The sequence below is a fragment of the Siphateles boraxobius genome, unplaced genomic scaffold (assembly GCF_051911475.1).
Source record: "Siphateles boraxobius isolate OS27281-9 unplaced genomic scaffold, OSU_SipBor_1 5, whole genome shotgun sequence".
In the NCBI taxonomy this organism is placed as follows: Eukaryota; Metazoa; Chordata; class Actinopteri; order Cypriniformes; family Leuciscidae; genus Siphateles; species Siphateles boraxobius.
Window position 1 is genome coordinate 10,184,599 of NW_027509141.1, and position 15,293 is coordinate 10,199,891.

General features: G+C 38.7%; 1 protein-coding gene across 1 annotated transcript; it reads left to right on the forward strand.

Moving 5' to 3' along the window:
• The first annotated feature begins 332 nt into the window (after positions 1-332).
• tmem38a (transmembrane protein 38A) lies at positions 333-15,275 on the forward strand. Its single transcript, XM_077202764.1, has 6 exons — positions 333-602; positions 6,412-6,568; positions 7,525-7,709; positions 7,837-7,924; positions 8,189-8,306; positions 14,606-15,275. The coding sequence occupies exons 1-6, from the start codon at positions 479-481 to the stop codon at positions 14,816-14,818; spliced, it is 885 nt and encodes a 294-aa protein (XP_077058879.1). The 5' UTR covers positions 333-478; the 3' UTR covers positions 14,819-15,275.
• Positions 15,276-15,293: the final 18 nt, after the last annotated feature.

Sequence of the window (15,293 nt, forward strand, 5' to 3'; positions counted from 1 at the left end):
GTTCTCTAAAAACGTAAAAGCTATAAGAACAGTGGCTGTGTTAAGGACTTGGCACTTAAACTTAATCTTAATGTTTTCCCCCTTTTCTTTTCTTCAAGCATTTAATAAAAAATAAAAAAGTACACTACAAAATGTACAAAAATGTAGGCTACTTCAGTACAATAATACACGGATGTTTTTTTTTATGACAATGAAAATATGAAACAATTACTTTGATTTAAGTAAATTATTATTATTTTATTTTTTTTACATTTTCGAAATGGCTTGATAATCGAATCGGCGCGCGCATATCGCGGTCATCCAGTAAGTGGCAGTACATCCTAACTCCGCACGAGCAGTGTCCGTGTGTGTTGATTTCACCTCAACAGTGCGCCTGAGCTTGCCGTGTATTAATAGGCATATTCATGTGAGTGAACCCTTTTACTCGTGCACACGGCGAGTCTCTTGAAGATCTGTTCATGCGGCAGGGTCGATAATCATGGATGTGCTAGATGTCCTTAATCTGGGCGAAATTGCCCAGTATTTCTCGAAAATGGCGATGTTTCCAGTTTTTGATCTCGCTTATTATATCGTGTCAATACTCTACCTCAAATATGAACCAGGTAAGTGGAATTGTTGTTTAGAGAAAACAACAGAATCTTGCACTAGAGCTTTATTTTGGTCCAATTAAAATGACGATTTGTTTTATATTCAGGCATTTACATCATTTATATCAATAGGCATTGGCTAATAATTAATTAACAGAGTTAACATGAAACAATTCATTCTCAATTCATAGGCTAATTATTGTTTTCAACAAGTGTTATGTAATTTGTCTCAGGGTTCATTGTAACTCTGACATTGTTTTTGCAATAGAATGCGAACAGTCCTGTTCGTCCGTATTCAATATTTTATCCATGTCTCTACGTCTCAATTAGTATTTTCTCTATGGTGAAGAGCTCCACTCTCGAAGAGCCTCCTCGAAACACGATAGAGTCCGTGCGCATTCCACTGCGAGTCTCACTGCAATAAATAGAAGCGCCCTAAATAGACAGCAGCAGAGGAGAGGACAAAACGAAGCCCAGTGAATTTGTTAAGCAAATTCATGTTGCTCAGGATCGTTTTAGTACGACTTTGTAATTCCTATTATTCTCAATGATGACTTTCTACCTGGACTTTAAAAAAAAATAGAAAGTTGAACAAGTAATAGCCGATGTATGCTATAGCCTATAAGCCTGTTTTCCCAATGTAAAATTTTTGGTTGGCTTAAATAATATTTCATAATGGTAATGAAAATACATTTTCAAACAATTATGAGAATGAAAATATTATTAGCATTACAGTTATGATTTTATTTATTTATTTTTTGCATTATGGTAATGAGATGTTTTTTATGTAAATTGTGGGAAATGTGCTTAACTGTTATTCATTTTGGGGTGACATTTTGACTAGTGCAGTTAACACATTAGTAATACACCAGTAGTAATAGTTTTAGGTTAGATTTATTTTTCCATGCTTTCATTTAATGAGCTGTCTGAAGAAAATAGTTGATCACCACAACTTGCCATAACTTAAAATGGAATCATATTTTCAGATATAGGCTACCAGGGCACAGTTATAGAATATAATACTCTCATACCATTTACATACAATTCACAGACTTGTGATAAAGCACCATAGACGGTAAAGAATTTGATATACTGTTTATGCATATATACTGTAGGCTATATATCCACCACTTTGTCCAAACATTAGCCAGTTGCTATAGCTGAAGCTCATCCTGTCAGCTGTTTGTGCATGTTGGAAGTCGTGGTGTGAAACAGGCCTGCAGTTTGAGACGAACAAAAAGCTTTAGGCTTCTGTTTATTTTTAGGCCACATTTGAGAGGATCATTTTTCATTCAAAATGCCTGTTGGGTGTGTAACTACCCAAGCTACACCTGCTCTGTGAGATGTGTTCATCCCTGGATATTTCAGAGGGGTGGTGTCTGTGGACCCCAAGATCTTGATATACAACATGTCTTAGTGGTGTCAGATATCATGTGGTAAATCCTACACTGCTTTAGAGAGTAATGTTTTTGATAGGATACACTATAAAACAATTATTGTATTTTTAATGGTAAAAGACTGTACAAATTTAACGGTAAAAATCTGTTAAAGAGATATTTCACCCAAAAATTAAGAATGTTGTTAACCAAACAGTTGATGGGCCCCTTTGACTTTCATAGCATCTTTTTTCCATTCTATGGAAGTCATCCACTGTTTGGATACCGACCTTCCTCAAAATATTTTGTTCAGCAAAAGAAACAAATTCATACAGGTTTTGAACAACTTGAGGGTGAGTAAATAGATGACAGATGTTTCATTTTTGTGTGAACTATCCCTTTAATTAATTAACAGTAACTTCTCTTACTCTATATGGTGAAAATCTGTATAGACCATATGGGACATTTCATATAATTTACAGTTACATTCGTTTTTTGATGTGAGTGAAAAATGACAAATCATCTTACAATTTTTAGTGAAAAACTTAAAATAAATTGACATTGAAATTGACATTCTTTGAAAATCTCACATTCATTGTTTTTTTTAATTGAAATAAATATATTTTTTCTTAGTTTTTTCTTACCAGTTATGTACATGGGGTTTTATGTTACATGTTCTTAAATTCATATTTATTTCATTATTTGAGTGTCACTTTACACCTTCTGTATATAAGGATTTACCTCAGCTTAAGAAAAGCTACTTGTGATGAACTTTAACTTATCATGTTGTTCTCTTTATCACCTGTTTTTAAGGTGGTTGTCGGTATATTAAAATATTAAAAACAAAGGTTATTAATTTGGTATAGTAATATTAATGAAATGTAAAAAAAAATACTGTACATTTAGATTATAGCTGAAAAACGTAAAATGCTGCTAGTGTATTTTTTATGGTTAAGTTCTGGCAACCACAGCTGCAAATTTGTTATCGTAAATTTCACAGACATTTTGTTTTACATTGAATAAAGTACAGTGGGCTCCCAAAGTCTGAGACTGTTACAAGAAGAAGATGAAGATGGACGACAGGATTATAAAACATAAACAAGGTTTTATTAAGCTAGAAGGCAGCAGGTGTAACATTGTGGACTAATGGCGCTTTTCCACTGGATGGTACGGCTCGGTATGGCTCAGTAGGGTTCGGCTCGGCGCGGCACGGTTCAGCTCGCTTCGCTTTCCACTGCGTGGTACGACTCGGCACGGCTCGGTTCACTTTAGCTCGGTTGCTTTTCCACTGCAGCTAGTACCGCTTCAAAGTGGGTGGGATTATGACTGATCGTTATAGTTTATCCGCTCCACGTTAACCAACAAGAGGAACGTCTGCGCTTCTCGTCCACTGACCACGATTCAGCCAATTCTTTTTTGGAAGTTTTTTTTCTTCAAGCAAGTCAAGCAAGTAGTTTTAAAACAGGTGCTACAGCGGTGGCTGTTACTGGCTATTTAAATCTAGCGGGTTTGATGTCTCATAAATACAATGACGCTGGTAGTGACGATTCTGTCTGTCTGACCAATCAGTGATCTACAGTGCTCCACGTCACATTTTAGTATCGGTACGGTACGCTTGGAACCTCAACAAAGGTGGTACCATTTAAAGCGAGCGAAGCGAGCCGTACCATACCGTACCATGCAGTGGAAAAGCGCCACAAGTGAGCCGTGCCGAGCCGAGCCGTACCGTACCATGCAGTGGAAAAGTGCCAAAGCGTGCCGTACCGGACCGTACCGTACCATGCAGTGGAAAAGCGCCATAACACAAATAACAACTGACAACTGAAGCGTGAACAAGGAGTAACTTAAGTACACAGTGGTGACGAACTAAATGAAGAGCAGCTGAGATGAATGGTTAGTGTCCATGGAAACAGATGAGTGGTAGGAAACACAAAGAACAAGACAATGACGACATGTGACTGAAGAATACAATCTAAAAGCCCATGAAAGTGAAAATTAATAATGAATGGGTCCAAATGTCCCTGACACAACCCCCCTCCCAGTAGGCGTGACCTTGTGCTGTAATAGAAGAAGTGAAGGTGGGATGGAGGGGGCTTTGGAGGTGGCCGAGGCAATTACGCAAGGAAGGAGATGGTGAAGGGATGGTGATATCCGGACGAAGACGAGACCCCGGGGACGATTATGATAGACGTCCGAAGGAACAGACCCATAGGCTAGAGACGATAGCCCACAGCTGAGTCGAGGGAGGGAGAAGCCAAAGTGGAGTAGAGGCTGACGTCAACTGGGGGACGACCGACGGAGGCGGAGCCGTTGAATCCCAGGCACAGACAGAGAGCCGGCACAGGAGGTCTGGGCGATGCCATGGCAATATCTCATTCCGAGGTGCAGCCAGAGCACCCGAGTACTGAGATGATGCCAGTGTGATGGGGGACCGATGCCTACCCGAAGGTAAGGAGGAGCCCGCTGAAGCCGTAGGGGTGGAGGAACATAGCGTAGCAGAAGATTCTTAAGTCTGTGGCGGAGGGGGAGAGACAACTGACCGAGGGGGAGCCGGTGGGACGAGCGAACCTAGTGGAAAGGCAGAGGGTGTCTGGTGGAGCCGAAGGTGGGAGGAGCCATTGAGGAGCCGACAGATCGACGCAAGAGGTGATCAGAGGCCGGAGGTGGAGGCACAAGATCTACTAGCTCAGGCATTAATGGTGGTTGCTCGATCTGAGGCTTGACGTTACAGCATGGCATTTCAGGAGATAGCGAAGGGCTGCAAACCTCCAGCAGAGGTGGGGCTGGAGGATTGGCTGAGAAGGGCAGTGACGGAGGCAGTTGTAGTCTTGACGAGTTTGAAGGTAATATATAGTCCAGGCAGGTTCTTGTGCTGTCTAGAAACAGCGATGAGGGTTCAGAGCAAACTGATAAATCACAGTCCAAAGTTCATTGTGCTGTCTAGGAAGAGTGATGAGGAACATGAAACGGGTTGTGACAGGGTGGGAGACAATACCTTGATAAGTCCATCAGCCAGTCCTCAGTCTCTATTTCCACCATTATACACAGATGTCGCGGGTTCACGCCCCTGGTCAGACTCACTGGGGGGCTCCTCTTCCGGGCCAAGGGGCAACGCTGTCCACTTGTCCTCGGGCTCTGGCTGATGCGTCGTGGCGGTTGGTAGCTCTCCGTCTGTGGGGGGCTAAGACTATTCCTCCGTGTTCGCAGGTGGTGAAACGGGCTCTGGGTTCTGGACCGAGGGTAGACACTCTCTATGGGACAGACAGATGATGATGTCCCTCCAGTTTAGTCCAGAGGTATCTGGGAGGTCTATGGGATGGTAATAGTTAGCCCCGATCCAGAACAAAGACTTCAGGGTCTCGTCGTTGAAGGGGCTGGTGATGGCAAGACGACAGAAGTTTTTAGTAAAACTCAAAAGATCCAGGCTCTCACGAGCGATCGCAGCGAATTTGGCTGCATCATCCATTTTGGTCAGTTGTTCTGTTACAAGATGACGAAGAAGATGAAGATGAACGACATGATTATAAAACATAAACAAGGTTTTATTAAACTAAAAGGCAGCTGGCGTAACAGTGTGCACTTACACAAATAACAACTGACAACTGAAGCGTGAACAAGGAGGGACTTAAATACACAGTGGTGACAAACTAAATGATGACCAGCTGAGATGAACGGTTAGCCGAACGGATCCAGATATCTCTGAGAGAGATCACTGAAACACTACTATTTTGCTTTTTTCTAATTTCTAATCAAAACCATATATTTTACATTATTAGCTATACACAATTTAAATGAAACTTTATTTTCTAAGAATTTTTGATGTATGTTAATGGATTTCTGAAACTCTTTGGTGTGTCTGTGTTTGACCTTCACAAGTTTATTCAACACATGATCCATGTTATCCAAAATGTATTGACTTTTTTTTATAAAGGAGTTAAGTGATGAGTTAACCCCAAAATAAAATTATTCTCTTTATTTACTCCCCTCATGTTGTTCTAAAACCTTTTTTGGAGTATGGTGAACTTTTCGGTGCAATTACAGAACAGTGAACAGGGTGTGAGACTTTCAGCCTCTAATAAGACCAAAGTATCCTAAAAATATCATAAAAGTACACGCGAGTCATTTTTTTTTTAATGAATCAGTTAATGCAGTTTTTTTTTTTTGGCTTAACTGTCCATTGATCCAGTTCACTGCAAGGGAATATTGTCACTGAATAACTATATCAATTCTGGCCTTGTTCACAGAAAACTATAACTTGGCAAACAAGTCATAAAGACCCCCTTTCATAAAGTTTCTCGTTTGTGATGGAAGAACAGGATTTCACTTTTTAAATTAAAGTCAAAGGAGTATTAGACTTGGACCTCACTATATATAAATAAATACATGTAAATGTTAAGTGTTGAAAAGTGAACGTGCTATTGTCATATGTAATGGTCTGTGTTGATCAGGTGCTGTGGAAGTGTCCCGTAGAAGCCCAGTGGCCTCATGGTTCTGTGCAATGCTCTACTGTTTTGGGAGCTACATACTAGCAGACATCATGCTTGGTGTGTCTCCTATCGACTATTTCCATAACAACAGTCACATCCTCCTGGCCTCAGCTGTGTGGTGAGAATCTTTGAAATGGTTCAGTGCATGTCCACTTTGAAGTTACCTTGAAGATCATTTCAAGAACTTTAAGACAGACCTTGATATAAAATGAAAATTGTGCTTTTGCATCATTAACCAGTTTATAACATGATAATAACTTATTTATAATGTCAAAACTCATTGTAATAAGTTGCATATTTTTGAATTGTAGTAATGTTATATATCATAAAATAGTTATTTTCGCTGGAAATATAACAAAAATGAAATAAAAAAAGAAGTTACAATTAAGACTAAAATTATATTAAAAAAAATATTTCCAGCAAAAATAATAATTATTGAAAGTTATGGTCATTTTTTTACCATGTCTATTTTTTATAACCCAATGAATGAAATATCTGAATTGATATTAACTCTTAACTTTTCAAAGTGCTATAAGAGCAGTAAAACAATATTACTAAGAGAAAAAAAACTTTATCAAAAAAATAGTCCTCACTCTACATTCCGATTGGATTAGACACACCTGAAGCCATTATAAATAGCTGATATATGACTTGCTAGCACACAGTTACACTCTATATTAATGTGGTAAGTTGCCAAGAATCTGTAAACAACTAAACTCCTTTGTTTTACATCCCTCAATAACAGCTTTGTCCACATCTTGACTTATTTGGGATTTGTCCCACTCTGTATTTCCACATTTACTCAATGTTTCTTCATTGATTACATGAGCAAATAACGTAAAGCAGTTCTGCAGACTAATAGCTGCGCGAATATATCAAAATATATAGCAAAACATTGACCAGCTAACACTGGTCACACATGTGCAATTTCTTCGTTGACATTGACAAGGTTTATACCATCATACCGCCCAACCCTATTCAATACCTAGTTCACTACCTTTATGAAATCCTCTTGCCAACATGAGAAACTAAGTATCTATTTATCAGAATGTGTTTTTTCTCTCTTTTTTTCAGGTACTTGATTTTCTTCTGCCCTCTTAACCTGTTCTACAAATGTGTGGCGTTTCTGCCTGTGAAACTCGTGCTAGTGGCCTTGAAAGAAGTGGTCCGGACTCGTAAAATCGCTGCTGGAGTCCATCACGCTCACCATGCGTATCACCATGGCTGGCTGATCATGGTCATTACTGGTTATGTCAAGGGTAAGTATCTTATATCTCCTAAGGGATTTATTTTTGGGGGTCATGTAACACTTCTATAAGACCCGTTTAAAACTCTTGCTTGGGAGATCTGTGCAGCTCTGCTGATTGTTTCTGTTAATACTCACAGGGTCAGGGGTCGCTCTCATGTCCAATTTCGAGCAGCTGTTGCGAGGAGTCTGGAAGCCAGAGACCAATGAAGTTCTCAACATGTCATTGTGAGTGGTCTGTTCACTAGTGAAAACCTTTGGTGGTACACAAAAGAGAATGTTTGGAAAATCATCTCTTTCTACTGACATTTTATAGTGAGCATATCTGTTTAAATTAAATTTTGTTTAAAAAAAAATGCAAATATGTAATTCATATGGCTCATGCCTTTTTAATCCATCATTCCAAGTCAATGAAATCATGAGAAAGAGCTGTTTATGTTTTAAATGAATGAAAGATATAAAAGTGTAGAATGTGATTCTTGTATTTTTCAGCCCTACCAAGGCCAGTCTTTATGGAGCCATTCTGTTCACACTTCAGGAGGCTAACTTTCTCCCTGTGTCAAAGAGCATGCTCATCTGCCTCTTCACACTCTTCATGGCCACATCCAAGGTAATATTCTTACTTTCTTACACTTTATTTGTCCCCGTAGGGCAATTAGTTCTGCAGCAAGACATAGACACAGGACAGACACAGATACAAGACCGAAATACATAAAATACTTAATGTTACAGGCTCTGGTTGTGCAACAGAGAATTGAGAAGATAGATAGGCCTAGTGTCCTAACACGATAGATAAGTGTTACGGAATAAAGTGCTCCATTTCTGAAATAGGCCTCCAATTCGACAGCCACATGTTAAAAAGAAAGTCTGACAATGTTCATCATAAAAAACAATATAGCAACACAGGGGGACATTTCCATAACAATCACCGTTACATCAACAACATCATCAACGTCAATACTATACATGTTATAACAACCCCATCATTATTTAATTATTAAGACTTTTCAGTCTATTCAGCCTCTTTAAGAGAAATTCAGTCAATGAGACAGAACATTGTCAATAACTGCACAGCCAAAGACTATAGATATACAAAGATGGTGCACCATGCAATATGGTGGAATGCATCCCGCCTTCTAAATGAAAGAACAAATCGCTGATTGGTGAAGTCACTGCGTCACTGCAGCTGTTGTGCCGTTAGAAGCTCTGGTTCCTACATGCGCATTGGCTGGTCTAGCCCAGGGCCGGCGCTAGCCATTTGGGTGCCCTAAGCACAAATGCTTGGTGGTGCAACTCTGACAACTCTGTGAATATGAAAATATACAAACACTGAGATTGTGGGGGGGGGTTTTCTCCTAATTGCAGTTTCACCAACAGATGTCGCCCTTGGGCCTTGGCCTATGAACCTCTTGAAAACGACCGCATTATCCGCATAGAACAACAACGAAAAAACGTATCTAAGCGGTCTTCCTTTTCTTCTCAAACAAACTAACTGCATCTTAAACAGCCCAAGTTTAAAAATTTCCTGGGGGAGAAACCCCCCGACCCCCGTTAAAATAAAAGATTCAACATGCAGGGCTAAAAAAGCCTGCCCCGGATCATTTGCACTACTAGCGACGCCCCCCTGGACATGCATACACGACGCAAGGACGCCCGCGCTACAAAACTAACATTTTTATTTAAAACATTGTCTTACCTGCAAGCGACGCATGAGTATTATCCCGCCGTCTCTTCTTTTTCCTTTTTCCGCCCCCGACTCCTGGTGCCTTTTCGAGGCCATGTCTGAGGTCGGTGTCTGCCAAATTTGACATTGATTGAGGCATGAACAGACCACTGGGAGGTGGGGAAGGGGGGGCACCAGAGGGAGACTGGCACAGGAGATTCACCTTTTTCTCGACTAATTTGGTCTAGGCCTATATTACTGCTTTTGTATATTAACATGCTTTAGACATTTTTTAGACATTATTTGTTATTTATACTAGTAGCCTATTGTGATGATTTTTCACGACCCAGATTTTTTGGTGCCCCCCCCAAGCACTTGGTGCCCTACGCGCAGTGCGTGATGTGCGTGTGCGGAGCGCCGGCCCTGGTCTAGCCTGAAAAAAATATATTTTTTAAAGCAACATATGTTGGACAGTTCATGTTAGATTTTGCTGCTGATTTAAAATATGTTATTTAATTGGGAGTTCAGCAAGCAGTTTTTGAGATTTCAGGATTCCCCCATTCAAATAGATATTGGATTGGTCTCGGATGCCTGAAATAGCTGCCCGAAGGCATTGCAAATATGGCCTCTAAACGAACAGACTTTCCTTGAAAGGGACTTTGGCACAGCTCATTCAATATGGTTAAATAGATACAGTATATATGTGTATGCTATTGAAATCCATCTTCTAAAAAAGGAATAAAGAAAAGCAACGATTTTTTAGTTCTCTGAAAAACTATCCTAAGCTACACTACTTTCTGAATTTGAATCTAAATTCCTTTATTCACTGAATGCCAATAGATTGTCAAGGCAAATAGAGACGTCATGTTCAGCAGTTTAATCTGTCATTATCGTTTTTTATATATCATACTGTTATATTATACTCAATATGAAGTGATCTCTGCTTTACAAAATATTCTCTCACATAGATGGGAAGTCTGTTATTCCAAACTATATGCTGATATTTTTAAAATGGAACATAAAAAGAAACAATTTGAAGAATGTTGTTGCAGCTCTTTGCTCATAAAATGAGAAGAATATTTTTTTCTCTTTTTCTTTTTTTTTCCTAAATTGATTTTCATTTATTACATACAAACACATACCAGAACCCCCTCGAGCTTAAGTAACGAAGAAAAACGTTGTTAAACATTAAAACTGTTAACTGTGAGAAGTCATTGGAATGAAAAAAAAGCACAAGGTCTAGAGACACGTTTTTTTAAAAGTCGGAATTCTTTTAACTTGAGCTCTGCGTTTTTAAAATGCAATGTCATGCTTAGATACTGCAAAAAGATACGAGACACAAGCGCAATGGTTAAAGACGTCCGTCTAGCGTGTGTTTAGGTGGTAAACAATAGAAAAATAGCGTAGTGGAATGGAAAAACAGTATGTTGGATTAGGTCTTAAAGTGACAGCAGACTAATATTCCTGTTTGTTTTTTCAAACTACAAGACAAAGAAAAAAAAAATGCTCACTGCTCTTCAATGATTAGCTTTTGTAACTTTAATAAGGATTAATCAATATTTAACTTATACAGACTATGCAGTGTTATTTTACATTTGATGACTTTATACAATTTCTGTACCTGAAACTATTATTAAACCATCTTGCAAAACTTGAAAATGACTTTTTATTTAATTTATGTTTGTTCTTTTGTGTTTATTTGTTCTTATTTTATTCTGACTGTTTACTTATCTTTAAGAATATTTTAAATAAATAAGTTAGGCTAGTAGTTCTTGGTGTCACCTTATTTATTAAGGTTATGGGTCAAAAACACCAAAAATAAATAAATAACTAGGCCTATTTTATTTTATTTACTTTATTACTTTTATTTGCGGTGGGGCCACTGGCCCAGTAGAAAAAAATCCTTAGTATTGAGTCCTCTATATATATATATTAGGGCTGTCAGTTAAACGCGTTATTAACGGCGTTAACGCAAAACCATTTTAACGCGATTAATTTTTTTATCGCGAGATTAACGGTCTTTTTGGTCTAGCAAACTTTGTAGTTTTTTTTCACATGCTTTTGCAACAGGACGCGGCATGCGCGGCGCTGCGCTATGAAACCCATTCATTTCAAGGGCTTGCGCCGTGCGAGGACGTTTTGTTGCTTCGTCGACCAAAGCGCAAGTGGATCTAGACCGGAAACAAAACAACAGGCACGCGCACACACACTTGTTTGGGCTTGCGAGCCGGCCAAATAGGTTAAAGTTACGTTTTGAGTGGATGACGAGCGCGAGACGCCGAAATGGATGCCAATAAGATTCTGAATGGAAAGTTTACTTTTAAAAAGTTGCCAAATGGTTCCATTGACTAGACCAAAGTGATATGTGTGTTTTGTCGTTATGAACTGAGCTATCATCATCGCAGCACGTCCAGTCTGAAATACCACTTGATGATGGCCAAGCACACACACACACACACCTAATGCGAATTCTCCGCCCCCTCGTCAATATCAGGACCTCGTCAGTATTTCTTTCACCCTTTTATTGATGGACAGTGTTACATTGTGTTACAAAGAAATGATTTGCTCCAAGTGAGAATGTTAGTGTGAAATTGAACACAGTATTGCCTATGTTGTTTTCAATAAAAAAAAATGTGCACAAAGAAAGCAATCCACTTTTTTCATGTTGATAAGAGCATTAAAATGAGAAAAAATAATGAACAAAGAGAAATCAAGAGAAATTTAGAATAGATAAAAATGTGCGATTAATCGCGAGTTAACTATGACATTAATGCGATTAATCGCGATTAAATATTTTAATCGTTTGACAGCACTAATATATATATATATATATATATATATATATATATATATATATATATATATATATATATATATATATATCCCATGTAGCCAAAATGGTTCGGCCCGATAATTGCCCATATCGGGCAGGCCGGAAGAAATAACTCGGCCCGGTTGCGTTTGCCAGACTCGATAGACTCAGGATGAATGACGCCCCAGAATCGTCCCAAACACACTGGCCCGAGTCCGGGCGCCAAAACTGCAAGCATTGGGCCACAATCATATCTGCAAAAATGGCACACTAAGGCGGTACTGGTCCGAGACTGAAACTGAGCCGACACTGGGTCACAATCACGCCAGCAAAAATGGTACTCTTTGCCGGTGCTGGTCTGAGTATTGTTTGCTAAATTAAAAAATATACTTGCACTTAATCTTATACAGAATTTTAAAAAAAATTGTGTGCTCCTTCTAAAATATGTGCACTTTTGGAACATACCTTTTGTTTGCTTTTGGGCCCGCTCTTTTCTCCCCCATCTCTGTGCGAAGCGAGCTACAGCCATCCTTCGATGACCTTTTCAAACACTCCACCTGATGCACTGTCAGTACTTGCATTTCTTCGCACTGATTAAAAAAAAAAAGATCAAGTAAAGTCAGGTCAGATTGTTTCAAAGCAGTTTTACAGTGATAAATATTGTTTCGGCTGTACAGATCAATCGAAATACTATAGACTGTTACTGATCCAGTTTTTTATTTCAACATTAACAAAAGCCGTCTTTACACTGCAAAGTTGGAACAGAAGTTGCATCTGACATGGCATTTATGCTTATTTGCACAGACTATTTAATGCTATTCATGTACATGTATTTACACAAAAAAAATGCGTAATGCAAATAAATAAACAAAACAACTCATTCGAGGGTGAAGCTGCATTGCAATATAATCACAAACTCATTATTGTTGATTGTCGCTCCTGATATTGAAATAGTGATCATTACTGTCGATTAATAGAATGCTTCTGTGGTAGAAAAAAAAGTATTTCATTCTGGCTACAGACTAAGCAATAAGAACCATTTATACATTTATTAGAATATAAAGACTTCACATTAGTTAGTTTAGTAGCTGGCGTCCTGCTGAGTGTTGCTTCAACCAACTCCAAAACACCTGCCTTCAATGTTTTAGTAATCCTGGAGACCTTGATATGCTGATTCAGGTGTGTTTATTAGGGTTGGAGCTAAACTCTAGCGTTATCAGCCAATTCATGATTATAGCTTCATTATAAATAAAAATTTCTTCGATATTATATATGTAGAACGGTTTATTAAAATTATATTAAATGTTAGACTATCAAAGGTTTACTCACCATGCTAGCAAGAAGTTCTTCTGCTCCTCTGGCAATAAGCAGCACAAAAAGACCACTACGTATCGTCAATAGATGTCGCAGCTTGTGCTCATGTCTTGAATAATGTTAAAGTTTCCTTGACCATTTTAAGCTTGTTTTATTATATGAATTAAATCATTAATTTACGAATTTAGTTAGTTAAGAAATAAAAGAATGTGGGGGGAAAAGGGAAAAAATATGGCTATATATGGCTAAATATGGCCGAATGTGGCTAAATGTGCCGTGTTTCAGCGCATATCGGACCAAATTCGCACACCCAAAGCCTAGCCAAATCTGGCAACCATTACTGGGCCAGAGCTTGTTCACTTTTAATGAGCCGCTGCAAGAACACGGCCGAGTGAGCTGACACTCAGCCGCAATTGGCCCGATTGCGCTGGCTACCTGGGATATATATATAAGGATAAAAAAAATATATAATTAAAGCAAAATGAAAGTAAAATCCAACAGTAAAAACAGTAAAACAACCCTGAGCTTAGAAATAAAATCCCCCTATAGACGCACATCAGACTGAGGCTGAGGATAATATTTTCAGCAAATTAATTTAAATTACATGTAATTTCTTCCTCCCCCATCATATACAAGCTCAAAATTACATAATCATGAGCAAATAATGACAACATTTCCATTAAGCCTTTGGTGTACGTTTTTTAAATTTATAAACATCAAATAAACAACACAATTTGTGCCAAATTCCAACCCTATGTATTAAAATTCTTCTCTTCCAAACTTGAACTTTGGAATGCAGCAAATTTCGCATTAGCTTGAATTTCCTGTCTTCCCATGCATATGAATTGAAGTCAGCGGGACAAAAAGTGTAGTTTGACCGTCCTTTAACATGTACTGTATACACATACCATAGTGTACACATAAAAAAAGAAGTATACTTTGTGCTCTAGCAACCGATTAGCAATGCCCTGGCAACCACCCCCAACATCCATTAGGTCTTTGACTTTTTGCTCAGGCATGCAACACTCACATTTTATTGAGAAAATTGAATAAATCTCAATAACTGAGACATTTCTAATCTCATTACTCAAGAACATTTCTTGTTTTATTAATTATACAGGTGTTTATGACGGCCCGACACTCTCACGGATCTCCGTTCGCCCTTATTGAGTCCTGGGTGTGCCACTTGCTTTTCGGCTCCCCCCTTGGTATTGAAGATGCCCATGATCACCACCATCCCGCACCAGCCGCTGCTGCGCCCCTGTCTCCCACCAAAACCAAGGAGGAACTGAGTGAAGGAACCCGCAAGAGGAAGTCGAAGAAAGCCGAATAAACTTACAACACAAAATCATCAACCCAACCTGTGACAGAGCTCCCCAGCTCTGCTTGAGAAAGGAGGGAATTTGATGTTAAACCAATGCAAGTTTCTCTTTTAATGGTGCTTTTAAATGACAGACATGCCACATAGGGACTCTGTATATAGTTTCCCCTCTTTGCCAACATCTGTGTCTTTATTTATTTTCGTAATGTTTTCCATCATTGAAGCCCCATTTACCCCATGCATCTGATAATGTGCAGGATGTCAAGAACAGATGAATGAATGAAAGGCAGTGAGATGAGAGTTTGAGTCCAGGCTTCACTGAAGGGTCTGTCCAAATAGCTTGATGAGTCTCATAGTTCACTGCTGGTTGACCCCATATCCACAGCACACTGCTGCTTTTTACATCTAGTGGCACTGAAAAAATATATTTTCAAGAAATAAATTAAAATAAAATATTTTTCAGCCAAAAGCACAAGTTGTTTCAAAT